At 40.6% G+C, this 25,256-nt stretch overlaps 7 protein-coding genes and 2 long non-coding RNA genes across 15 annotated transcripts; 3 read left to right on the top strand and 6 right to left on the bottom strand.

Moving 5' to 3' along the window:
• The first annotated feature begins 1,346 nt into the window (after positions 1-1,346).
• LOC116915488 (cuticle protein CP14.6) lies at positions 1,347-2,229 on the top strand. The gene is made up of 3 exons (XM_032920645.2): positions 1,347-1,495; positions 1,573-1,724; positions 1,788-2,229. The coding sequence occupies exons 1-3, from the start codon at positions 1,487-1,489 to the stop codon at positions 2,137-2,139; spliced, it is 513 nt and encodes a 170-aa protein (XP_032776536.2). The 5' UTR covers positions 1,347-1,486; the 3' UTR covers positions 2,140-2,229.
• A 247-nt stretch (positions 2,230-2,476) lies between these two features.
• Positions 2,477-3,582, bottom strand: LOC116915464. The gene is made up of 2 exons (XM_032920620.2): positions 3,440-3,582; positions 2,477-3,360 (listed from the first exon to the last, which is right to left on the bottom strand). Exons 1-2 carry the CDS (start codon positions 3,446-3,448, stop codon positions 2,779-2,781), a joined length of 591 nt encoding a protein of 196 aa, XP_032776511.2. The 5' UTR covers positions 3,449-3,582; the 3' UTR covers positions 2,477-2,778.
• A 1,828-nt stretch (positions 3,583-5,410) lies between these two features.
• On the bottom strand, positions 5,411-6,149 carry LOC116915497. Its single transcript, XM_032920654.2, has 2 exons — positions 6,012-6,149; positions 5,411-5,935 (listed from the first exon to the last, which is right to left on the bottom strand). The coding sequence occupies exons 1-2, from the start codon at positions 6,018-6,020 to the stop codon at positions 5,501-5,503; spliced, it is 444 nt and encodes a 147-aa protein (XP_032776545.2). The 5' UTR covers positions 6,021-6,149; the 3' UTR covers positions 5,411-5,500.
• Positions 6,150-6,918: 769 nt separating this feature from the next.
• LOC116915448 lies at positions 6,919-7,932 on the bottom strand. The gene is made up of 3 exons (XM_032920596.2): positions 7,829-7,932; positions 7,620-7,725; positions 6,919-7,528 (listed from the first exon to the last, which is right to left on the bottom strand). The coding sequence occupies exons 1-3, from the start codon at positions 7,915-7,917 to the stop codon at positions 6,995-6,997; spliced, it is 729 nt and encodes a 242-aa protein (XP_032776487.2). The 5' UTR covers positions 7,918-7,932; the 3' UTR covers positions 6,919-6,994.
• A 605-nt stretch (positions 7,933-8,537) lies between these two features.
• Positions 8,538-10,007, top strand: LOC116915576. Its single transcript, XR_006643088.1, has 2 exons — positions 8,538-8,701; positions 8,896-10,007. It is a non-coding gene; the product is annotated as an uncharacterized LOC116915576 (long non-coding RNA).
• Positions 9,862-13,420, bottom strand: LOC116915456. 3 transcript variants are annotated; one of them, XM_045169013.1, is made up of 3 exons: positions 13,270-13,420; positions 10,682-11,531; positions 9,862-10,614 (listed from the first exon to the last, which is right to left on the bottom strand). In XM_045169013.1, the coding sequence occupies exons 2-3, from the start codon at positions 10,688-10,690 to the stop codon at positions 9,994-9,996; spliced, it is 630 nt and encodes a 209-aa protein (XP_045024948.1). In that variant the 5' UTR covers positions 10,691-11,531; positions 13,270-13,420; the 3' UTR covers positions 9,862-9,993. The 3 variants fall into 3 exon arrangements, with proteins under 3 accessions (XP_045024948.1, XP_045024947.1, XP_032776496.2); XM_045169012.1 differs by having other exon boundaries at positions 11,703-13,379; XM_032920605.2 differs by having other exon boundaries at positions 10,682-13,379.
• Positions 13,421-14,032: 612 nt separating this feature from the next.
• Positions 14,033-17,310, bottom strand: LOC116915586. The gene is made up of 2 exons (XR_006643089.1): positions 16,601-17,310; positions 14,033-15,300 (listed from the first exon to the last, which is right to left on the bottom strand). It is a non-coding gene; the product is annotated as an uncharacterized LOC116915586 (long non-coding RNA).
• An 889-nt stretch (positions 17,311-18,199) lies between these two features.
• LOC116915387 lies at positions 18,200-21,752 on the top strand. Of its 3 annotated transcripts, none has more exons than XM_032920502.2 (6): positions 18,200-18,361; positions 18,430-18,552; positions 18,647-18,742; positions 19,393-19,596; positions 20,163-20,331; positions 20,428-21,752. In XM_032920502.2, the coding sequence occupies exons 1-6, from the start codon at positions 18,347-18,349 to the stop codon at positions 21,483-21,485; spliced, it is 1,665 nt and encodes a 554-aa protein (XP_032776393.2). In that variant the 5' UTR covers positions 18,200-18,346; the 3' UTR covers positions 21,486-21,752. The 3 variants fall into 3 exon arrangements, with proteins under 3 accessions (XP_032776393.2, XP_032776392.2, XP_045024944.1); XM_032920501.2 differs by having other exon boundaries at positions 20,422-21,752; XM_045169009.1 differs by lacking the exon at positions 18,647-18,742 and having other exon boundaries at positions 20,422-21,752.
• On the bottom strand, positions 21,603-23,496 carry LOC116915444. Of its 3 annotated transcripts, none has more exons than XM_032920591.2 (5): positions 23,355-23,496; positions 23,074-23,140; positions 22,914-22,984; positions 22,594-22,772; positions 21,603-22,475 (listed from the first exon to the last, which is right to left on the bottom strand). In XM_032920591.2, the coding sequence occupies exons 3-5, from the start codon at positions 22,914-22,916 to the stop codon at positions 21,830-21,832; spliced, it is 828 nt and encodes a 275-aa protein (XP_032776482.2). In that variant the 5' UTR covers positions 22,917-22,984; positions 23,074-23,140; positions 23,355-23,496; the 3' UTR covers positions 21,603-21,829. The 3 variants fall into 3 exon arrangements, with proteins under 3 accessions (XP_032776482.2, XP_032776480.2, XP_032776479.2); XM_032920589.2 differs by having other exon boundaries at positions 22,914-22,979; positions 23,355-23,495; XM_032920588.2 differs by having other exon boundaries at positions 22,914-23,140.
• Between the last annotated feature and the right edge of the window lie 1,760 nt (positions 23,497-25,256).

Below are 25,256 nucleotides of genomic sequence, written 5' to 3'. Positions count from 1 at the left end.
TCGCATAAGACAATAGAATCTATACAGCGTTTTGCATGAGCATCAAGAAACCGGTTTAAAATTGAAACTGTTTTTCTAGCCTTCGTCTCGCGTCATTAGCTCAATTTTTTACACCATTATTTTTTTCGCCTCTGAGCGTTCAAGGTTCAACGTTCAAAATAAAAACTGTTACTTTTGAAATGTTCGTTGCATCACGTCTGCCAAAATGAGTCCGAAGGTTGCAGCCTAAATTTCATAGAGCATTCTCAATTCTCAATCACGCTTGTCTATCGCAAAAATCCTCTCGCAGATGTATAGCAATTCCTCACAAGAAACTAAGTTTAAAAGCATTTCACTTCTGCGTATAGGCCATCAAATTTATCTCGGAATGGCAAATCCTTTTAAAGTTGTGTGATGGATTTACACACAACCAAACGGAAAGAGGCAAAAAAAAATAGAATGTATGATGTTGTCGATCCTCGCGGCGACTACATTCAAATGGCTTTTAGATCGAGAACTATTTCCCTTTCTCTGCTGGTTGGTTATAACCTTAGCGTGCATGTTAGTCGCCAGAATAATAAACACAGACTGGGTTAAGAGGCAAATCTAGGCTATAGACATGATTCACTGATAAGGGCGCTTACATATCAAAACATATCGAATTAGAATTTGTTTTTGGCTGGTCGAAGATCCACAGGTTCATCGGCAGAATGTCAATGACAGTCGCAACTCCGTAATAGGCAATCTAAATATAAAATTAATCCCCAAACAGTTTCGCTTTTATTCGTGAACAACGAGAACCCACGAAGATGAATGAAATAATCGCGATATCAGAGACCTAACACTTAAAAATTAGATAAACTTGATGACGTTGGGAAAATCGGGGCAACGTCTCTTTCGTAGATTAATCCCGTTCTAATCGTCGTGTGTGTGTTTGGCGAAGGCAGTGTTTTCTTTTTAGAGATTCCGAATTATTGGGTAACAGACACAAGGTTCAAATCGACTATGGTAAGGAGAGAGGGCGATCCAACAAAACTGTCTAACTCGTTTCAGAATACATTCTTTTAACTTAACAACGACCATCTAATCTAATATTCTAGTCGTCTCCATTTTTTCCTATGAAGCTCATGAAACTCGACCATATTAGATATGCGTGTTTCAAAAAGGAAATATTATCGAGTACGGGGACATTCGCCCAATACGTGGAAAATACCGGTTTGCCACAATAGCACTTTCAAACGTGCAAAGTGTATCTAGTACTATAGGTGCACATAGTCAATGCACTATAGTACTATATGAAGGGGAAAAAAACTAAAATGAGAATGATGTCACAATGGGGCGCGGTTGCCTTCTACAAGACAGTTCCTATTGGTAAAATGAATATTCCCGCTGGAAAAAATTGGGTCATGTAAAAAGTGGTAGCCCCTTCACCGATTAGATTTGTAGGTATATAAGACATGATGGGCTATTCTGCCTATCATTCGTTCAACAAATCAAACAATCCAACATGAAGCTGGTAAACAAATTGAACAGTTTCAACCTAATATTTTCAATTTCTGATTTAATAACTTTTTTGCATTCGATCTGATATAGTTCATCGTCGCTATCCTCGTCGCCGCTGCTTGCGCAGCTCCTTCCAGCTACCCGACGTACGAGAAAAAGTACGAAAAGGACTACAAATACCCAGAGATCGTCGTCACCGGACAGTCCGATGAGCGCAACCTCGATGGCAGCAGCCAATGGAAGTGAGTATTTATACTTTCAGATTAAACAATACAATCGACTAAACCGCATTCGTAATGTTATAGCTACGCCCAGTCTGATTACACCACCCGTGAAGAGTCCCAGGCCCAGAAGAAGATGCAAGGAGTCACCTACGATTCTTACGGAAAGGCCACCTACGAGGACGTTATGGGCAACACCAACAAGGGATCCTCTTACTGGGTTTCTCCTGAAGGCGAGAAATTCACTTTGACCTGGACCGCTGATGATGCTGGATTCCAGCCCAAGGGTGACCACTTGCCCGTCGCTCCCGTCCACGTCTACGAGCTCCCAGTTGCTCCCGTTCATGAATACGAGCTCCCAGTTGCTCCCGTCCACGAATACGAACTCCCCGTTGCACCCGCCCTCCCTTACTCCCGCACCGGACCCGGTTATTAAATTATTTAACTGCCATTGACGCACGGATATTCATTCGAGCGATGCCATGTCTTGTTTGATTAATTTATGCGAAATACAATAACGACTCTATCTCTTTTGAATGTTCATTCAATGATGGCGCTAATCAGCAAAATGGCTCGTCAATTGCAAAAACGAAACGAATATCGACCCACACGCCCTTTTGGTAAGGTGCTTCGATTCAACCTGTTGATTGAAAAGAAGAAGTGCATGTAGGAGTGTGACCCACTTTTACATTCTCTACTTCCACCTTCTATTTGAAATCAAGTTTGATTTTGACGTACAACAGAAAAGGAAAGTTTGATGGGTGATTCATTCCTTCGTGGTGGACTCATAGGAGAACTTGTATTCGAGTGTTAAAAAAAAAAACAAGTTGTAAAAACGAATATCAAACACACTTTTAAACCAAATCAACCACCAGTCCTTACTCGCTAAAAAATGATCAGTTCTCACTCTCGTACGAATATCGTGAAAATAGGGTGGAGCAAAACGTTACCTGTTGCAGGTAATACAAGTAATTATCAACAGATGGACACGCTTAGAATTGACACACTGTCCCGCTGGGTCCCGTCAACGTGAATCTGAGCGTCCAGCAATTCCAGTCAATGACGTCATTCAACTTTAGAATCTTTTGGCGAACATGACGGAATGATCCAGCGAGAGCGGAAGAGGTCCGAAAGCGAAAGGATCAGCCAATCGATAAGCATCTACAACGTTTTCATGAGACACGGTATTGTAAGGAAGAGGAATAGGAGCGTTCTGGACAACACCGATGGGAAAGGCATTTGGAACGGCAGGTGAAACAGGGACGGAAATCGGATTGATCTGCTGGACAACAGGGGCGTCCAAAACAACTGGAGTGGCGGGTACAGCTGGAACATTTACGGGGGCGTAAAACGGGAGTTGAACGGGAAGATCCACTGGAGTTTTGACGGAAACTGGGCGCGGAATGATGGCAGGAGCGAGTCTAATGGCAGGAACTGGAACTGCAGGACGAGCAGGAACGTTACGAGTGATGGAGACGGAAGCATCGAATCCTGCGCTCGGTTTATGGTTGATGCTGTACGCGACGTTCGTGCCATCTTTGTTGAAGAAGACGCTACTCCGGCTGACAGGAGTCCGTTTTCCTAATCGGCTGTTGGTGTAGGCAACTGAAGCACATTCAGCCGCAACCAGAAAGACAGCAAACAAGAAGAATGCGGCCTACGGTGTTCCATCATTTGAATCCAAGATGAGTCGCTTTGTTCGTTTAGTAATTGTACAGAGATCCATTGGTACTTACAGTTTTCATGACAAGGCTAAAGTGTTGAATCCTTTTGCTTTCGAGAAGCTTTCGGTGCACAGACTGCTCGATAGTTCACTGAATCACGTGGATTTATATAGAAGACGGGTATATGCAGTTCACAATTTTCTCGTTACACTTCCTTCATTCGGATGGGTGTGGTCTCGACCTTCCAATAGGAGGCAAAATCTATTTTGCACAAGCGATCAAGAACCTTGACAGGGAAGACGTTGTTCCCTCCAATGTCGTCGAGTGTTGTCCTTCTGCTGTTGATAGCCATAGTTAATAATACTGAAACTCGCTTCTTTTTATTCATCCATTGACGAATAAAGAGAGCTCGTAATCAAGGTCTTTTCCACTGTAAGATTGAAATCGTATCGTCTCCGTCACGAACACTTCCTTCTTGAAATATCGCGTATAATGATTTGTTTATCTTTTGATACCATCAGCATGAACACAGTTCTTCTATGCATCATTAAATGCACAATTTATGCATAAACAGGGGACTCTCAACGTCCAATTTGTGTAATTTCCTTATACGGTTTCCGACAGGTTTCAATCTTACAAGTGGGGTGTATGTTTGCTGTAAATGCCATTTGAAGTTGCATCCCTAAACACTTGATTTCTTTTCTCTCAAGGTTGTCTTGGTGTCTTTATTTGCGCAATAATAAGGGTGATTTGAAATTGCGAAGACTACAAAATAATCAAGATCAATAATCGACATCTTTGAGGTTTTCCCATACAGCATTTTTTTAGTGAATTTGACTAAGGCTGGTATTCTTTGATATCATCAAAGTTTGCTTCGAAACTGTTGAATAATTTTATCGAATCAGTGAGCATAAAACCCCCGTCTCATGGCCAATCTACGAGTCTTTCCTTCTCACGAGTAAAGAAAAACCCTTTACCAGCCATTGACATCATTAATTTCATTCGCATCAGTTCATTAAACAAGTGGCTAAAGTCAACATTTTTTATTTGTTCCATCAGTTGTACCTAAAAAAAAATAGTTCGTGGCACTGCGCAATGGTGAATCTACGTATAACGCTTGCTCTTAAATGATGTCGAAATTTGAAAAATCCGAAAATACCACGTCACTTCTACTTGCAACTGTTATTAAAAACTAAATTTGTAATGCATTTTTTCGAGAAATTTTACGAGATCCTAGAACAACTGCTAACATAACATTGTCTTGTGCTCAGAGAAAACTTGCTTTATACTAAGAAACTCACCAGTGATTCACGCTGGAATGAAATTGCAATGCAGCTTAATTTCCAAAAAGACCCTAAATGGATATCAAAGTAGCTATCCCCTTAAATGCAGCCGAAAAAGTTGTTACATGTTATGGGATGTAAATAAAAATAACAATTACATGGTTAAAATAGATCTATACGGTCAGCCACAGTCCGCCAGGAAGTTTGCCTTTGTCCAAAGCGTATAGCCTTCGATATTATCATTAGAGACGAGAGAAGGGGAGGTAACGGAAGGATAGAGACGAAACGAGTTTTTTAGCCCATGTTCGCTTCTCCGTTCTACTTATAGAATCAGTTATGTTGTTAGTTATGGCAGGCAGAGAAGCCTTGGAAACCATCACGTATGCCGGATGAATCTGTTTGAGTGAGCCAGTCAAGGTCTCCCGACTCCGAAGGCAAAAATGTGTCGAAAATGTGGTAAACCTTTTGTTCCCGCTGCGTCCAATGCAGATGTCGTGACAAGGCACGTTTACAGGTTCCACAAGAAAAGAAAATTCGAAATATGTTTTTTCACAACAAATGCTCATTAAAACCGAATTTTTTAACCTTTTGTTTCGAACTCGTTAAATAACGCAAGAGTATAGAAACATCCGCGCATAAACCTGGCCCTTTAATCAGTTCCTGAAAACTCATTTTCTGCGATCCCACACTCAAGCCATTTGTTTTAAATTTGCATCTAAAATCTCAGTCGCACAAGATTAACACAAAGACAAATTTAAAATTAAAACAAAAATGCTGTTTTTATTCGGTTAAATTGATGATTGCTTTGGTATCGTGAAACATTGTGAGGCAAGCGAGAAGCTATCGCTGCTCACGCTACCAAAATGAAACCTGGGTGACCAACGTGCGGGTAATAAGGTGCGTAAAAGTAAGGATAATAAGTGTCTAGATAATGTTTTGGTTGGCGCAAAGTCATTAACGGGCTGCTGTGATGAAGACCAGGCTCGGCGTAGAAAAGCGGATTGTGAAGGCCAGCGGCTGGTTGGATTGGAGCTGGAACGTGATGATGAGCAGCAGGAGCAGCAACGTGAACGGGAACATGGACTGGAGTCTGATGGACGGAATCTTGAACAGGATGGGCAGGTTCTGTTCGGCTTACAGAAACGAAAGCGTTGGGCCCTCCGTGAGGATTCGGCCGGTGATTGATGCTGTAAGCGATTCTACTGCCACCCATGTTGAAGTGAACGTCACTTCGGCTGACTCCGGCAGAAACAGCAGCGATGAATGCCAGGAAAATAACGCATACCTGTTTGGATCAAGACAAAGATGATTACTTGAAAATGCTGCGAATTAAAAGACGGAAAATGTGAATAAAGACTTACAGATGTCATTGTCGGAGCCGAGTGTTGTACGTTCAGTATTGCGCAGAAAGAGAAAATGTATTGAATGTATATATCGAAAATGGGTCCGTTTATATAGTGCAAACTGACCACACAATTAAATTTCACGGTTAATTGTTTTTCAATACTCGATTATTATTTTATGGCTCAAAATCGAGTTCCGGTGGGGCACGGCTCTTACATGTACTCCCAAGCATTTCTAAGAGGTCTATTACCTACCATAGTTTCCGGACGATTTGGAGCCTTCGCTGAGGAGGGTGAAGGTGAAACGGCAGGTGGAGTTTCAAGGCCTTTTTCAATACAACACAGTCTATCTTTAGAGTCTGTGATCTAAAAATCTTTTTGTTTGCCCTCACAAAAGGCTTGTATAATAGAACTCAACATCCTTTTTTTCCCGTGCATCAATAATTTGTTGTTGTTGCATGTCTGCTTGTGATTTTACTGTCAACGTCGACGACCCAATCTGCATTCAGGTTAAGCCTCAAGCGTTAAAGACCTCCCTCGGTGTCACGGTTTGATTGTTATTATAAAACACACTATGCATTGGCGTATTATTGTGATACTTCCCACTTTGACCATGAAAATGAGTTTTTATTTCTTTTGCTTTTTATTGGCCCTTTTTTTTAATGATGTGAATCCCGCTGCGATTCCAACTGCATGTCGTTAACAAGACAAGCCAAGTGTTGAATGAGTGGATCGACTTTATCTTGGACATATACAGAGAATTGTCTTGGAAAACAGGTATTGCAATAATGCGCTACACCGACGAGTTTTTTTGCGTTCAACAGGTGAAAATGATGATGATTTTTTTTGCTGGTGTTTTTTGGATAACGTTTATTGTGCGAGTAGTGTTTAAAAAATGAAACGAGATACACCTGAATGAATAAGATAGTGTGATCCGATTGGCAGGTTATTCTCCCATCAGACATAAGTTAGACATAATAATTTGAGCCAACATCGATCTATCAATAGCGACCATCGTTAAGAGTAGCAATTTGTTGATTCTTCCTGAGTCCATGTTTCCACCTTCTTCTATATTGATTCCTCAAGTTATGCATCGTCTGAAGGAAATTGTTGAACCTCTTGTAGGGCGTGTTGGTCTGCAGGAAAAACAGCCTCTCGTCGAGCTCGTCATCGCTCATATCGTCCAACTGTTCGCTGTCACTCCGAAATCCCATATCGTTGGATTGAGTTTCGGCTTTGACGTCGGACAGGTCGAAATCGAAGGCATTTGGCAAATAAGGAATGACGTGATGGACGTAGTAGACATGAGCCGGCTGCCTCTGATAATTTTGCATGGGGTAGTTGTATTCCGGTTGATAATTCGCCATGGGGTAGTTGAAATTCGGTTGAAGTTGATAATTTGCCATTGGGTAGTTAAAAGCTGGCTGCTGTTGATAATTCACCATTTGGTAGCTGTACGGATTGGGAGCGTAAGAAAAAGGCTGATGCCAAGCATCCGCAACGGATGACGCAATGGTCAAAGCAAGCAGGACAATCTGTGAGAAAATGATCAGATTCTATGAATAGCGAATTGCTATTAAAGTAAAAGACAAAACTACGAAAATCGAGTTGCTGTATAAGACTTACGAATTTCATGACGATGGCCGACTGTATGCTCAACACTGATGTTCTTAGCAGCAAAGACGCGGAGCTTTTATAGAGCGAGGGACGACTCCTTTTCTTCTTCTTCCATCTTCGTATAGTTTTCCACACACACACACAAAGTTTTGGTAATGGAATTTGGAAACGAGTTCCGACTATACGCTATAGCAGCACTTACTACAATTCAATCTTACATAATGCGGTGGATGAAAACGACAACTTCCTTCAGAGCGTGGTCTTCCGCGCACCAATTAGTATGACCTGTTCTACTGGTTCCATTCATTCGAATATGAAAGATAATTAGGGGAAAAAAATATAATCGACAAAATACGCTTGCTTATCGAGCGTAATGTTTGTTTTTCGTTCCTAACAGATGGAACCGTCATTTCAATGGAAAAACTAGGCAATTCGCTCAATCGGTTCACTTTTTTTTAAATGTATTTCAAAAGGTCATCACTTCTTGGAATTCATTAGGCTATGCAATTAGCCTTTGAATGTCTATAGTGAATCAACCCCGACAACGTAGTACTTCGCTATAATTGTCAATACACGATTGTTTGTATTAGAAATGCTACTGTCGTACGTTTGTTTCATTTGAAAACATTTCCGTAATTGAAAAGGTTTTAATCCAAGAAATAATTGATTTAATAATCGTCGTAAAGGATACAAGCATTTAGACAACAAAAGCATCGCTGTTGGTCGGCAAAATTCGTTTGTGTTTAGTTAAATCGTCGTCAAAAAATTCCGTTTCTATCGTACGAAAGAAATGGCAAGTATTCTGTTGTAGACTATAGTATTTCTTTACTTTACTTCGTTACAGGATATAGATTGGCTGGCTGAGTAAGGAAATACGTACGCAGTGACATGATAAAATAAGGGAGTGGCTGTTGATGGCGTTCGTGAAATAACTCGACCGCTGAATATTAAAGTGCGTATCGGACCGGTATCCATGGCAACCAACAGTGATAAAAATGCAGTGTGGCTATCTGAATGGGAACGTCACGACATTAGCATCTAAAACTGGAAACAAGAATGAAGCATAAGGGTAGCTCCAATCACTCGTTAACGTAAAGTATAGAAATATATAGAATAGATTATAGTCTATATACTAGTTTCACGATAACTTAGACTTAATAAATTGTTATAGTTGATTCAAATTTATCTTGTGATGGCTGCGTATAGGCTACGCAAAGTTTTTTACCATTGATTTTTCTATCAGCGAAACTCACTTTGAACTTGTCTTTTCATCATCTCTAAACAGCTATCCGGTACGAGTTGGATATTTTCAGATGCCAGCAGTTTTCTTGGTAAAAACAAGTTCTTCCTGCTTCTCTTTCTGGTCAGTTCGATCACCCTGTCACTGCTGGTTGCGTTCTTTTTAACAAAAAATCCAGTCAACAACCTCTCCTAGGCTTCGTTCGAAATCTCCACATATTTAGATGCGACTTGTGATTGATTAAAAGATTGGATTTTTAAAGAAAAATCCATTTGAATTAGCCATTGCTATAGTCAACCTCCATTACCTTGTTTTTTGCATGTAACCCACGTACGATTCTCCCAAATCAACAATCGCTTCAACGGTTCATGTGGCCAAATAAAAACAGTACATCGAACGAATGTTATTTGTACTTGATAAGCTTCTTGGTTTCAGTTTTACATGGTGATATCTTATTGAGCTTGTTTGCAAATTCCAACTCTGAACTGAAATGTTATCGTTACGAGTTAAGGCACGTCCCGTTACACACACGTACGTTCCTATAATGATTATACGAGACCAAGGACTTGGATAATATTACTTTGAAAAAAAAACAACCTCAATTTATAGATGACAACGTTTTCACTATGATTTTATGTTTCTTCGTCGTCAGTTTTTGCTAAAGACAATTTTATTGGGTGAAAATACACACCTCGGGAGAAGAACCAGAAATTAATACGAATATACTTTTGTTTCCTGAATTGCAGTTAAATGGATTAACATGGTGCCTGAAATGTCTTGTGTTTACACCACGGAGCTTTTAAACTGACTGCCATTCGTTCCAGCATCTTCAGACGTATACCTTTCCTTCCGTTATTATGCAGTTAGGTTATTATCACCTTTCTACCATCTTCCACCGATAACTATACTTTCCGTACTTGTTTCTGAATTGGTAGATAACCTGCTGTTCTTCTAGTTAAACGTGATTTAAATATTTGTCGGAATGCGAAATTTCAAGTACCACGAAAAACCTGACATTTATATTGTTTATTTCAAATTTGCATGAATAATACGTAAGCTATAAAGAACAACTCCAACAAAAGGATCTGACTTGTTCTGTTTCGTGCCTACTGGCACATAACAGTTAATATAAATAGAACGAATTTAACGAATAGCATTGATGACAATAGTGTCTCTATCGCCAAAAATCGGACTAAAACTTGGAATAGAAGAAAGAGGACGATTGGGCCTGCTTATCAATGAAAAAGGCCTGTTGAACATTCTGTGAAAAAGCCTCAGCAGAGGATATTGGAAGATGGCATTGGGTGCCGAGCCCGAAATTATTACTCCGTGGATGGGTGTGCTTATTGCGGAAGCACTAATTCCATTGGATGCACTCACTGCAGAAGCGGCAATTCCATTAGATGTGCTTACTCCAGAAGCGGATGCAGTTATAACTGGGAAATCGGATGTTGCAGCGATGGCATGCGCGGTATTCTCCGGGTTCGAAAGAAACCATTTACTTTCATTTTGCTCTCCCGTGCGGAACACTTCGTCGTTGTCAGGCAGCTCCCGATACGTGTAATAAGGTTTGTCCGAATAGCCCAGCCATCCATTTGGATTAGCATAATAGATTGGCTGGGAGGCCGGAACAAGGTTGTACATCAATGGAACTGGTTGATGTTGTTGAGTATTGAAGGCGTAGGCGAAATTGCCACCTTGACGATAGGATTGAACTAAGCCAGCATCTACGGCCGTCATCAAAACTAAAGCGAAAGCTAAAGTCTGTAAACCAAAATGTAATGCTAAGTAGGAATGGAATTGTCCTGAAAAGATGCTGTAATCAACCTACCAATTTCATGACGATCGTTAAATGGTGGTTTATTATGGAAAACTTTGAAGAATCTTGATCTCTGGCAATCGCTTTTACACTGATGGGAGACTCGGACGCCACTGTGAATGTTGGTCTTATTATTTTCGATAAAATAGAACGAACGATTCACTTCTAGATGTTCCCAACAGGTTCTTCGCTGATGCTCAAACTTCTTCTTTCTCCTCGAGGGCTTGTCATGCATTTACTATGTTCCAAGTTTCATCGGATGTTTTGAATAGGTAAATAGGATTCAGTCAGTAACCTTTTGCCGTGCTTTGGGCGTTTAAAACCAAACAGGAATTGCCTTTCTTGTTTGTCTTTCCTACTTTGGATACTTCCATTTATATCTAGTGCTACAATCATGGCATTAGCAGGATAAAAAGCAAGTCCCGTACGAGCTGTGTATATTATGAAACGGACGAAGCTAACTTTTTTCAATTGAAACATTCAGTAAAATTGTAATTGTCAGGTTGTGATGTTACTTCAACATACCCGATCTAACAGACATTATCTAGTCCATCTGTTGCTGTACAGTTGCGTTAAAATGTATAAGAAAAATCAACAAGCAAAAACTTTAAGGGCACAATCTGGGATGCAGTACACAAACTTGAGCTTACGATCGACTGCGTAACGTCAATACTGCGTCAAACATTGGCCTCTTTAGAGGAGGAAAAGATGTGTTGGGAAGGACGTGACGAAAAAAATGAAACAATCTAGTCGTCTGGCTATTAATGACGTCGTAAGCAAAGTTGTTGCCCAACGGAACGAATTGCGGTGCGGGTAGAAGATCGACATGCACGATAGTCAAGACCAACATCGCTGCTGTAATCTGCACGAAAAAAAAAATCAGTCGTGGTAAACGAGTTTGACACAAGCCAAGCAGCAAAAACGGTGGCATTACGGTCACCATTAGCTATTCGAGCTAATAAGGAATTTCAAAAGCTATATAGTGTTATTGCTGATCTACACGTAACAGTATTTGACACGATGCACTACTTACAATTTTCATGGAACTGGCCATTGTTTTTGTTTTTTGTCTTGTACAAAACTTAGTGTCTGATTCTCTTTTTTGCGTTACGTGATGGCGTTTTATATACTGCGAAGAGAGGTAACACCACGAATAGCGGATTTTTGTTCCAACACACAGGTTTTGGTGTTTTGAATTGAAATTGCAGGCATTTGCTCATCAACTACGATCCGTTGGCAAGTAATAATTTAGTATGAAAAAACAGTGTTCTTGTTTTTTTTTTTTCGGGTTTTTTCTGGTAAAAACCCATGTACCGTTTCGGATGCTTTTTTCATCAGAGAGACTGTAACACAATCAACAAAGGTCACTAAATCTCTATATATTTTCTATAATTCTATATATTTCTAAATTTCTATATATTTTCCCGCTAGACGGTTTTTTCATTTCCACTAGATGGCATCTTATTTTGATAGCTTCTCGATTGTAATGGCTGTTTCTCTAAGTTTTGAGTATCACGCGTGGGTTTTTATTGAATTCTAAGAGATGTCGATTTTTGCAGATTTTGACGAAAATAAGAAGGCTATAGCCTTCCCACTTTTTCATTTTTTTCAAAATTTTAGATTTACTAAAAAATGCATGATTTCGATTCGTAATTGAGCCATGATCACGACACGCAAGTTCTTTTTAACGTGAGGCTTATGGTTTCTAAAATAAACGTAAAAAACAATAAGTTAGTGCTGGCGCGCCAGCAATGCGTTGGTCACATTTATTTCAAAAACAGCTGGATTGATGAGAAAACAAATATATTCCCTGCATTCAGCGTTAAATTTTGATCACAACGTGCAATTTTTAGCGACTTCTAAGAGATGTCGATTTTTGCATATTTTGACGAAAATGAGAAGGCTATACCCTTCCCACTTTTTCATTTTCTGCCAAATTTCAAATTTTGCTTAGCATACACGATTCTAATCCAAAATCAAATGCTCATCACGGAAATCAAGTTTATTTTTCTACTGGCCTTATAGATTTTTTCGGATCTATTAAACTAAACATAAAATTAAGCTGATTTAATGAGAAAACCAATAACTTAATCGGAACTAGCGGTCAATTTTGATTGTACTGTGTGGTTATTTTTTCTCCGAGGCTATCGAAAACTTCACGAATACCGGGAACCGTCGAAGTTTATCAGGAGCAGATTACCGCGATTCAATAGCAACCAGGGCCGAACCCTATTGGAAACTTCGCGAACGGAGTGAGGGCCCAAAGGGCAAACGATTTTTGTGTCATCTGACGGAATGGAGGCTAATAAGGGTAATGTAAATTGGTATAAGGAAACAGGTGAGCTATCAGCTGATTGTTGATGGCGTGCATTGCATGAGACGTTTGTTGGTTTGCAAGTTTGTGAAGCACTGCCGAGCTCATGGACGCGGGTTTAATTGACGGACTATGCCGCCATCTACCAGCGCTAGCACCAATAAAATAGTGCAAACCACAAACTCTTTTGCGAGGAGCGAAGACGTTTGCCGTAAACCGATAAGCAAATACAGTTGAACTTTCCGTAAAAATTCATTTACATCTTCCGTGAATTATTTAAGTATACTTGCGAATTTCATGGCTGTGACGGGATGATGGTGTTGTTGTCACTCAACTTGGAGACTAATGGCTTTCCTCTTGTGGCACAGGTAGCTTTTATACGATCACGTGACTCGTCTTGTTCACACACTCGATCTTTTGTGTTCCACAGAAGATTCAGCTCATTCGTATTCAAGAATGTTCTTTATATCTCCTGCTATGAACATGTTGCCAAGAGGGCGTGGTTCGTCTTCTTTTCCATTAAACGCATCTTCCTTATAATTGTATTAATTTTTTTTCCCTGAAGTGATATTGTCATTTTTTTTTGAAATATTTTATTACCGCAATAAAACTCGTTGCTCTTAACGACGGTTTTCATAACGAACTTGTTCTTCGACATGCATCAATAATGTTAATTGGATTGATGAATTATAGGTTCGTCTTTCGATTGAGAGTTCTGGTATTCAAATGAACTATGTCACAATCTGATCGGCTTTTTACTGCTCTTCAAGGACATGTCTTGCTCTTTTTGGGTTTTTTATTTAATATTTCCATATCGATTTGCACTGCGCAATCCCAACTTGTTTGTGTTCAATTCAAGATTGGTTTCTAACCAATTATCTTGACGACATTCATCTGCTTTAACATGCCCATACAAGCTCTTCCCTTTATATTTTTGTATCAAAATAATGAATGTGTTGTATCTCATTCCATCGTTTCTGCGAATTTATTGTTGCCTACAAATAACGGAATCCAATGAAAGCGTTGATATAGAGGAAATAAACGATAACTGAATTTGCAACAAAAAGTTTATTATTAAATGAGAGTACAACGAAAACATCAAAAATAACAAGGCAATAACTAAATAAATTGTGCATATACGGTTGCCATTAATTCATGGCCGATTGTACGTAGATCGTCGGTGACGACAGTCTCAGCAGCCTTGGCTTTTTCGGCTGATTTTTCAGCAGTTTCCGCAGCTTTGACGACGGGTTTAATTTCCGTAACAGATTCCAGGTTTAAGGGTATAACATACCATAACCCAAAGGTCCGCTCGAAGGTCCGGCAGCGTATGGGTAACCTCCATAAACGTAGCTGGTTGAATAGAGGTAGCATAAGGAGTAGCAATAGCTGCTGTTTCGATCTTTTTAACATCCAACGCTGTGTCCTTGTTCTCAATGGCCGGACCGTATTAGAGTGGAACAGCAATGATTGAATCGATCGGTTTCAGACCGGAGAAGGGATTGTCTATTAAAAGACACCAATAAAAACAAAGTTCTACTTTGTTTTCGCCACCTGACAACCATCAAGGAAACTTTACTTTGATGTGCACGCTTGATGTTAGCAACACATCATGATGGGTGGAGTTGTTTCTTCCTTTGCCCATCAAAAGAAAAGACCAACTTGTTTTGAATGTTCTGATAATGACATTGGCACACGAATTTTTCGCCAACCGTTGCCAAGGTGTTGTTATTGTAAATGAGTTTCCGTTCGCAGAAATCAAGCGCAATCATTTTAATGGAGGGCTGACCCCGGTGGGCGATTTTTGATCGAGATCAGGAATGAAAAGATTCATCTGCATGGGCGTGAGGGCAGTCAATAACCTTTAATGCCTTTTACGGCACCGGAACTGCTGGCATAAAGATTATTCAGACAGCCATCGGTTTCATTGCCAAGGTCAGAGCGACGTATTGCGGATGAGACTGCATCTTTTGTTGATTTCTTCAAGCCATTCTTTTTTTCTTGTTTCTTTTCATATTGTCCGGAAAAAAAAATAGATCTTTTTTCTTTTTCGGTGTGTGCATATCTTTGGGCGTCGGCCATCACCAAGCCCCGGAGGGTCCGCAAGTACTATTCACCTTCACCTGTCCCGCATCTGCTTTTTTATCCTCTCTTTTTTCCTTATTTTCAAACTGGCTTTCAAACGTCCAAAAACGGTTCGTTCGTTCAAACAAAGATGGAAGTCATTCGATTCGGTTGCATTTCATCCATCGGACTGCACGTGACAATAGACTTGATGCGGTAGTTTGTTCGCCCTAAAGCGACTGTTCAGCACTGCCTTTAACAGTTTTCATGGAGAAAAAAAAAAAGAATTCAATTTCCAGTTCGTGTGTTTGCATTCGAAACAAAGAGCATTAGAACAATTGCTGTCGCAATAAGAATGACGAATGTTTATTATTAACCCTTTTGGCTAAGATGTGTCGATAAATAGATCGTTTCTTTGAATGTCAATAACGGAGAACAGTCGATTAACAAAGGTGGCCCGAAGCGTACAGGTGAAAATTACACCTTAGAAAGAAAAGGGTTGCAGATGAAAGAAAATGTTCAAGGTTAATTTCGATGCCCAAACTCCCAATTTTTTTTGTTTGTAGTTGTAGGATTAAGGCAGTTGCGCAAGTCGGAGGATGGACGTCAAAGCGAAAGGAATTCGCTGACAAAAAAACGAGGAAAAGGAATGGGAACGTGTGCAAATGTAGTAGAGCCAAAAACGAAAAGGGGAAAAACAATTAGCAAACAACAGAGCGCCTCTTACACCATCAAAAATTCACCCCGCAGCTGAAATATTGCCTCACTTTAAGTCATCCTTTCAATCCGGCTGTATGTAGTTCTAAAGGAATGAGCCAATGAAACGAGACGACCGCCTGTCTGGATTTAAACATTTGCATATTCGGAGAACTTTATTATACTTTTCACGCCGTATTTGGGCGCAGTATCCGAGAGTATTATAATCTTTGAATTATGTAACGCATCTATCAATTTCTTCAGAAAATACACACCTAGAATAATACGACCTCTATTGAGGTTTTCCCCGTTTTTTGTTCGCAAAATTTAGCAAGCGCAGCGTGTGCTCCACTTTGTCTTGAGCGTCAGTTTCCAAAATGATCCATCAGCAAAACACAACTTGTCTCGTCCGTTGAAACAATAGGAAATTAAAAGTGAAAATTTTTTTTGATTTCCGTAATCATCAAACAAATATTCGCTGTAGCTTGTTGGCTAAAAACAGCCCACCGATATCGACTATACTACACTGGTGTCAGCAAAATGCATAACAATCATTGGTTACATTTAAATGTGTAGCTAATCCAGGTCAATGAAGAAATGCAATGAATAACAATAGCCAGTCTCTCCCTTTTCGTTGCGTGTATCCCGAAAGTGTGCGATTATATTCTATATCTTTCATCATTATATTTACTGGTTCAGATGTCCCCGTAATAGTTGAGTGAGTTAACTTGACTATCTACGAATTATAAATGCTAACCTTATACTTCAATAAAGACAATCTGAATGCGCATAAATATAATTTCTTGTTTCACAATTCACGCTGACGGAAAAAGGTAAAAAATCAAGATATACTTTACTCTGCTAATGTACAAATGTCAGCGTATAATTATAGTTGTCGATGAATAGTAGTGCCCAAACTTGGAAAAAAAAAACGAAACGCGGCTACGGATCCTGTTTCAACTCCAGCAGCAAAGGTCACTGGCTGATGAATCCCGTTTTAGCTATTTCAACATGTTTGGTTTTTTTCTTAAATGAAACTTGCTTGAAACATTCATGGAAAAGTCACTGCGCTATAGGGGGAAGACCACAGGCATCAACCTGATGACATATACAATTATCTAGAAACGAATTAAGTTTTCTCTTAGCAAAAAAATGGAAATGAATGTCTAATAGTTCCCACATCTTTCGCCACAACTCCCGAAAGAGATTGTCACACGCAAACTATTTCTTTTAAATCCAACACAATAACATTAGCAAGTGTCTATCAGTCAATTAGAAAATGTATGAAACATTTGCTCTGTCTGATTGTCACATCTTCCCCTCTCACAAGGAACACAACCGACTTTCGTAGCTAACTGGCCCTCACCAAATACTTGCCCGGCTCAGACATGTATCACAGCCACGATGGCATAAAGAAATACGGGCGTTAGCAAAATAAACGGAAGTCGCACTATCCCAGTAAAAAAAAATTAAAAAAAGGGATGAAAAGAAATGAACCCAGCCTTTTCAAGTGTTTGTGCCGATGACCGGGAGTGATCGCGACAAAATGAGGGGAAACACATTTAATTTTTGAACTTTCGGATGAACTCGATAGTCGCCGTTAGTTTCGTTCTTATGTGTGCGTCTTCATGGCCTTGAAAAAAATAAAATCAAAGACGGGCAGGTGAGATTGCATAGATCTAATTACGCAGCCGGAGAAGGGTTAGGTTAAGATTGTAAACGTCCGCTTCTTTCTTATTTATTGATAACTTTTTTTCAATTTTGCCTTTTTTCGCGGGATTTAATGGATTTTTTGAACTCTTTTAAATTGCCTATTAAACGACGCATAATGAGCGCTCTGCATAAAAAAATCGGAATGAGAAAAAAAAAAAAGGGATTTACAGTTTGTGTAATAACCGGGCACCGTCATCAGCTATGCTGTGTTGTGTTCTTAAAACACCGTCGGTTTCTCACGCCACACGGACGGTCTGAACGCAGATTGCTTGTTGATTCGAACCCATAATCGACATAATCGACAATCCCCTTTCTTTTTATTTTGGTCATGATATTCTCCTTGTGTTTGATAATGAAATCCTCGCTGTTTGCTAGCGCAACGGGTTATCCCACATTGTTTACTTTTCATCGTCCAATCATAGACGGCAGTCAATGTTCTTCTGTTAAATCTAAAGCAACCACTTGTTTATTATCACCTAACCTAAGTAAATCTCTTTCGCAGTTGTCATCTGTTTTCTCATTGTTATTATAAACACCTGCAAAATCGTCTGTAAGCAAAAAAAGGGAAAAGTCGTAAAAAAAAAAACAATTTTGAAAAGGAAACCCTGGCGGCTAAAGAGGCAGTAAGGCGGTCTTTTGTTGGATGAACGATCGGGTGAAAGAGAGAGAGAGAAAGAGGAGAAAAGGGAGGAAAGAGAGGCAGACGAAACTGGAAAAAAGAAGTAAAAAGCCCTTGAACTTGAAGCACAAGACCGTCAGTCGGCAAGAGTCGTCTACCTGGAGAGCTGTGCTTACAAGCCGCGTCAAGAGCAGGTATTTAACAAGGCTGCAACCTAACCCACTTGAGTTCTAAAGCATCATAACTTCTCGAGTGCGACAAGGAAGTCAACATGCAAATTTATCAGGTAAATCTTTTCACTATAATATCTTATTAATTAAAGTCGTCACAAACTTCCTTTTTTTTAAAATTCAGATCATTGTGGCGTTGGCCATAAGCTGTTTGGTGGCTGGTAGTCCCGTGCCTAGTGAAACTCCATCCGCCCGCAACGATCAAATTGCAGAAGCTCGTGAGCATTTCGAATCTGCGGTCCATCACGTGAGTCGTTCACCAACATTTTTATTTGCCAAATTTTCTTGAGCGTTAGTTCTCTTTTTCTAATTCTTCCTTCAACTTTTACACATATACATAGCTGGAAGCCGATGAAGCTTTTCCAGCGGAAGAGGTTGCCAGTGACATTTCCACCCAAGCAGAAATCTATGCCGACCGTAGTTCCTTATACAGATATGTGAGTCTCGCAGCTTCTCTTCTATATTTTTCTTTTCAGTTTCTACTCGGATAAGATCTTCTTTTTTCCTTACTGCTCAAAAGCTGTTCATGCCGCATTGTGGATGTCCTTATTGTTTGGTCTTGAGCGAAAGACGAGGACTTTAACCTTTTTGACGGTTGACAGGTGCCGTACGTGTCGGCTAAGCCCCACAAGACCTTGACTCTTTGAGAGCTCGTTAAGAATTCTGTAGACATGTTTTGGCGTTTCCTTTTTGTTAACAACTGCGCCAGTTCGTCAACATGACAACGGTAAAACTTTCGGTTGCGGCCGTGTGTTGGGTTTCGACGCAGGTGGACATGACGCAATCGATAGCCGTAATCGTCTAACATCATCGTTAGTTTTACCATTACCAACGTACCGACAATTGAAGTTGATCAATACGGAAGTAGATTTCAAAAGATAAATTTTAATCAGCTTTCTTCATATGATACGCAGTGCACGAGAGCATCCAATGATGATGTAATCAGACCCTGTGGCCTTTTGGTTCTTTCGATTTCTTAATTTAATGAATACAAAAATAACGAAATCGATATAAGAAAAGAAGATTTTAAAATGTTCTTTGTCAGAACTAAAACAATTGAAAATTGTTGATTTCCATTTCGTTATAGGAAGATGAGCCAGAAAGTGGCGTCCGCCAATTCGGTGTTGCCATTCCCGAGCTGAAACTGACGCAGTTCCAGAGATCCGACGATGACGGTCGTTACAGCTTCGGCTACGCTTATCCCGGACAAATTCACATGCAGTCCCGCAACGAAGACGGAGTCGTCACTGGATCTTATTTCTACAACGATCCCAACGGCACTCCAAATCAGGTATTGTATGCAATTTGTCCTTTTTTGATTTAAAACGTTCAAAGTCGAAACAAAACCTAAAGGCACCAGCCAAGGAAAGGGTTCAATAAACGAAGCAAAAAACCCTATCCCGCCGGCGATATATCAGCTGATAGTATGTTTGCTATTTACCACGCCTTGTAAAACGGATAGAAAAAAAAAGGAGGGGAATTCCAGTTGAACTTTTTTCTTTTCTTCTGAATGAAAACGATGATAATTAGAAAGGGGGATTGCAATCGCTGCGGGATATGTCTTTTACTTTTATTTGTCTATACCTGTCTGGCTGTGTGTACTGCCGGTCTATTTAATGGCAGCTGATGGCGAAATGTATTAATCCCATCATGGCGTCTGCTATAAGGATGATATCATCATGTATGCGCATGTAATAAAAACATGTCCAACGCTGTAGGCCAAACGATTGCACACGCAGGATATTCACGCAGGTCGACGAGTGCACAACCCGCAAATTTTCGATCATTTTTCATCGCACGGCAAATTGCGTTTCGTGTTGGTATATAATTCTAATTATTTTTCTTTCGGCGTTACAGGTTCAATACATGGCAGATGGTAGTGGATTTCGCGTTGCAGCCAATAATTTGCCCGTCTTCATTCCCGGCCATCAACCCGAAGCCGTTCAGGACACTCCCGAAGTGGAAGAAGCTAAGCGAAAGCACCTAGAAGCTTGGGCTGCTATTGCTCAACAAAACAAAGCCCCAGGTAACAAAAACATGAATTCCGAGATACCCTTATTTGTCGTTTATGATTGCCCACCGTCAATGATATGCAACATTCATTACGCGTGTCTAGTTACAGGCACAAAAGAGTCTACCGTCCAGAAAGTCGAAACTGCCGTTGAGGATGAGAGCCGTGACGCTGTTATTACAGATGCGCTAGAGACCGATAAAGTCGAGGCTACCATTGAAAAATTGCAATCATTCACGCCGACCAAGATCGAACAAGAGGCTGTGGAAATCAAGCCGTCCAACAAACAACCGTCCATCAAACCACTCGATCCTGACGTCATCATTGACGAAGAGAATCAAGCCGTCATCACCGAACAGGACGCAGACATCAACGCGGGAATTTTCGAAATCGATGCCGAACCGATTCGATTGTTGGCCCAACTTTATGCTAAACACGTCGAGGATGCTGAGCCTCCACAGCCGATCGAACGGCCGGCCGGATTCCATCCGCAGAACCTGCAACCGCCCAGCGGTTTCGATTTGTTCAGCCGTTTGGAAGGTGACGATCGCCAGGCCATTGAGATCACCAATCCTGAATTTGTGGATCTTCGAGCTTTCTTGCTGACCAATAGGATCCGCGCCAGCCAGATCCCTCACATCCTTCCAGCAAAGGAGGAGAAACAGCAAGTGAAACCGTCCAAGTTTGACGACAACGCCGACCTCCTGACGCCCGAAGAGGCCGACGAATTGGACTTTGATGATGGTGACATTGTTGACGCCAACGATTTGTATAATTACTATTTCAACATCGCCAACGGTGGAGTCGAAGGGCCCATTATTGCTGTTAATCGCGAATCGCTTAGCAAATTACCAGCATCTTTGCAATTGGCTTTGACCGGGATGGGAGCCATTGATGGCCACCACAACGCCCAATCGATGCCCAGCCAGCAAATCCAGCAGAAGCAGCAGTTGCTGAACCAGCAGAGGTTCGCCAGCAATTACATCAACCAACGCTATTATTCGCCTTATTCTTCGCTCTACTCTCCCTATCATTTCTATCGCCAAAACGCCCACATGAGTCCTTACAATTATTACGCAAGTCCTTATTCTTCTTATTACCGCTTGCCATCGGCCACGCCCTATTCGTCATTCCCGTACACTAATTACAACCCGTATCATTCTTATTAACGAGCTTCAATCGTTACGCCATTTTGATTGACATTGCATTTAATTATTACGTTTTGTTTGTTTTTTTTTGTTTTTTTTGTTCTGTTTGTTTTTATGGGGTTTTTTGTGAAAAAGGGGAAGATTTTTGGTTTTGTATTGTTTTATTCCAATCTTATTTTGACACGGAATATAAAACTTTTGTATCCGACAAGTTGTTGTTTCAATATTCAATGGTATTATTAAATCATTTAAAAAAAACAAAAACGGAATACAATTTTTACAACAACAGCACTACAGTCGATCATTGTCGTTGATTTCTCTAATTTATTTAAGATTTAATATATTAAAAAACAAAAAACAAAGAATTAATTCAGCGTGTATCGAATGCTGGCCGTTTGCTTGAAACGCGTGGGCTCTTTGTAAATGATGGCCGGTTCGCCAGGAAGTTGTTCGATGACGACACTACTGCGATCCTCGGCTACTGTTTCCGCAGACGGATGGATGGGTCGCGGAATCGATCGACTTTTGCGAAGACTTAGCGGAAGATCGGGCACGTCAATTTTAGGGAAAACGAAACGGGCGCTGTTGACGTTATTGTTTTTTTCCTCTTGTTCGGTTGGCGTGAATCCTCCGGATCTGAAAAAATCGGCCGCATCCACCGAGACGGATTCCTTTTCGTCATCAACGACGGGCAATTTAGGTAACACCAAAATCGTTTCCAGCTTGTCTTCCGTGTTGCTAACGAGAAACGGCTCACCGGACGGGCTACCAGCGGGCAATTCCGTCGGTAACGAGCCACTTCCGCCTTCCTCCGTGTTGGCTTCGGTCGTGGTCGGCGGGAACGTGACTGGAATCAATTCTTCGATAGCTGAAAAACCAAGATTGTCCACGTCTCCGTATTTGACTCGCACCGGATTGCCATCGGCCCTCATGTAGCCGTAATAGCCGGCCACTGTGCCATTAGCGAAGCGTCTCTCAGCTCGGAATTGGTTGTCCGTATCGTATCCAAATCTGTTTGTTTGTTTGGTGAACGTCCGTTGACGAACAATGGGAGGCAAAGAGCGAACGATAAACGGCTAAAAATAATTGCTTGTTTATAAAACAGCAAACAAGAAAGAAAAACGTGTACCGGAATGCGCTGTTGGGAAACAGCAAGGTCAGCTGATTGGGTCCGGCTGCGTAAGTTATGACTGGCGGCTTCTTAATGGGCTGCGATTTGCATACGTCGCTCGACATCAGCGCTACAACCAGCGCTATACAGACGGCGACAGCTGATGTCGGAGAACTTTCTGTTCGACGATGATAAGCCTGTAGCGCATTTTTGTTGCCAACGTCAGCACGGAAATGTCGGGTATACCCACACACACAAAAAAAAAAAACAGCAACACAATATGCAAATGTTGAGAAACATTCAAAGAGATTTTGGTACGTTAAAAGGTTTGGACTTACCATTGGATTTTCTATCTACGTACGTGTTTTGATTGAGCAAAGAAGAAGAAAAAATAAAAGATGATTCTATTCTTGCAGAGAAAAATCAAAAATTCAAACATGCAGATTTTTCGGTTAGATTATTGTTCATATTTGTGATGTAGCTTTTTTAGTTGCTAACCACTTTCAGCTGTTTTTACGATGTTTGGCAATCCGGTCAGGAACGTGTCGTGGACTGTGACGATCGACTTAAAAAAAATAACAAAAGAATAAGATGCACGTAACACTATAGAACGATTTTTGGAGGACATTAGTCAGGCGACACAGTCAAATAAAACGATGAGCGTTTTATTTCACCTGCTGCTGCTGCCGGTGTCGCCTTTTTTGGCCTTTTTTTTTTTTCGCCACTCTCGCCAAATAAATAAAAAAAAAAAAAAGCAAACAAAACAAACGAATATCCACCTCTGCGCGTTGTGTGTGATGGGATTGAAGAGAAAAAAAAAGACAACGATGATGTCGAGAAGCACGGAAGCGTCTGCTGATCCCACGGGTGGACTGCCAACTTGTGACTAAACAACGGGAAAGAAAGAAAGAAAAGGGCAGACTGAACACAACAAAATGTAAAATACAAAAAAAATAAAATAAAAAAAATTAAAAAAAAAGTCGATTCTAGTTGATGTGCCAGGTGTGATGGGAGGCAGTGGTTCTACCCCCACCGTATATACCTTGTGTGAAGAGTGCGGAGAGACTGTAACGAAAGAAAAGGTGGAAATGATTCCCCCCCCCCCCCAGCCAATGTCCTGTTGACCTTGCAGAGTTGAATGCGTTTCTGGGTTCCCTCCAAACATGGAATACAACAACATCGAGAAGAAAACACATACGGAGAAGACAAGACAGCGCCAACAAGAAGAAGAAGACATCTTCGAGAAATGGGAGGCCCTCGGGCGGCTCGCCATCCGAAAACCGTTTCAAAAAGACATTCTCGGAGGCTGCATAGAGCGGCAATCAGCACAAAAACAAAACACAAAAAAAAAAACAGAACAAAACAAAAAGTCAATGAAATGTCTCAGTTTGCAGATTGGCTCATTTTTACCTTTGGATTAAACCAGCAGCCGGGGTCGATCTTCCTGTGAAATATATGTATACATGGCATTGACCTCCTTTATCTCTCTCTAGAGGCAAACTGATTTACCTAGAAATCCTTTCTTTATTGAGGTGCAGGTGATGTTATAGAAAACAAATCCCCATCTGACACACACACAAAACATTTGACTTTGAATAATTGCCAGGTGTTTGAAAGATATTTACGTTGAAAACGGTATATGCAGATGAAACTCATTTTCTTGCAATCAGGTTTGTGTTAATGAAAAGGAGAAATTTACAGCATCGCTGATTAAGTATTTGGTTTTTAAAAACATTTAACGGTACTGCTCTCTCTCTCACTATCATCTTTGCCTTCTTTGGCTTACTATCATTTACACGGCCAAGTATATAAGCTATACACATCCACATTTCGTCTTCCTTTTTCGTATATGACGACATTGGAGGAATTATCCACATTTTTTTTTTTTTGTTTTTTTCTTTTCCTCTCTCGCCTATTTTTATTCAAAGAATATCAAAGAACGGACTTTCAAACGGGCGTTTCAAAAGACGATGCAAATAACTAGACATTAGAGAGAGACGGAACATTTGGCATCGGTAAACGGGGCTCGATCAATTCCCCGCAATGGCCGGATAGTTGAAAAATCCTTTCGCGTAGGATTTAGCATTTGATGCACGATGATACACTGGCAAATAAATTGGAATACGTCGGCAAAAAGAAAGTGATGAACGTACGTATGTATATATACAGGATTAGCTACGGTATATAGACAGAGCTCGTCCATCGCAGCATTAAGTCGTTCAATTAAGCTGAACGGCTGCCAGAAAAAGCGGAGATGAAAAACAAAAACATCGTTCGCCAGAAAAAGAAGAAAAATCAAAAGGATTAGACGTTTTTCTTTTGGTTTTTTTTCTTCGGATAAGGACCTGCCGCTGCACCTGGCAGGTGACATCGTCACACGGATGCGCAGAGAAAGGCGAGACAGAGAGAAATGGCCCTTGAATTATATGTCGTATGATGTATATGCACGCGTCCGCGTGCAAGTTGATTTGTTTCATTTGTCACGCGGTCGGCGCGTATTATGGGACGTCACCATTTCACATTTCAACCGAGCAAAGTTTGAATACCGCAGAGGTTGAAAGTCACACGAGTAAACATTCGGCCAAGGGGAAAGTGCAGCAACAACTTTCGAAAATAATCCATTGTTTATCTTTTCTTTTTCTGTTTTTTCCCTGTTTTTTTTTATTTAATTTTTTTATTTT

This window comes from Daphnia magna, linkage group LG2 (assembly GCF_020631705.1).
Source record: "Daphnia magna isolate NIES linkage group LG2, ASM2063170v1.1, whole genome shotgun sequence".
NCBI classification, from domain to species: Eukaryota; Metazoa; Arthropoda; class Branchiopoda; order Diplostraca; family Daphniidae; genus Daphnia; species Daphnia magna.
This window is presented reverse-complemented; position numbering and strand designations above follow the sequence as displayed.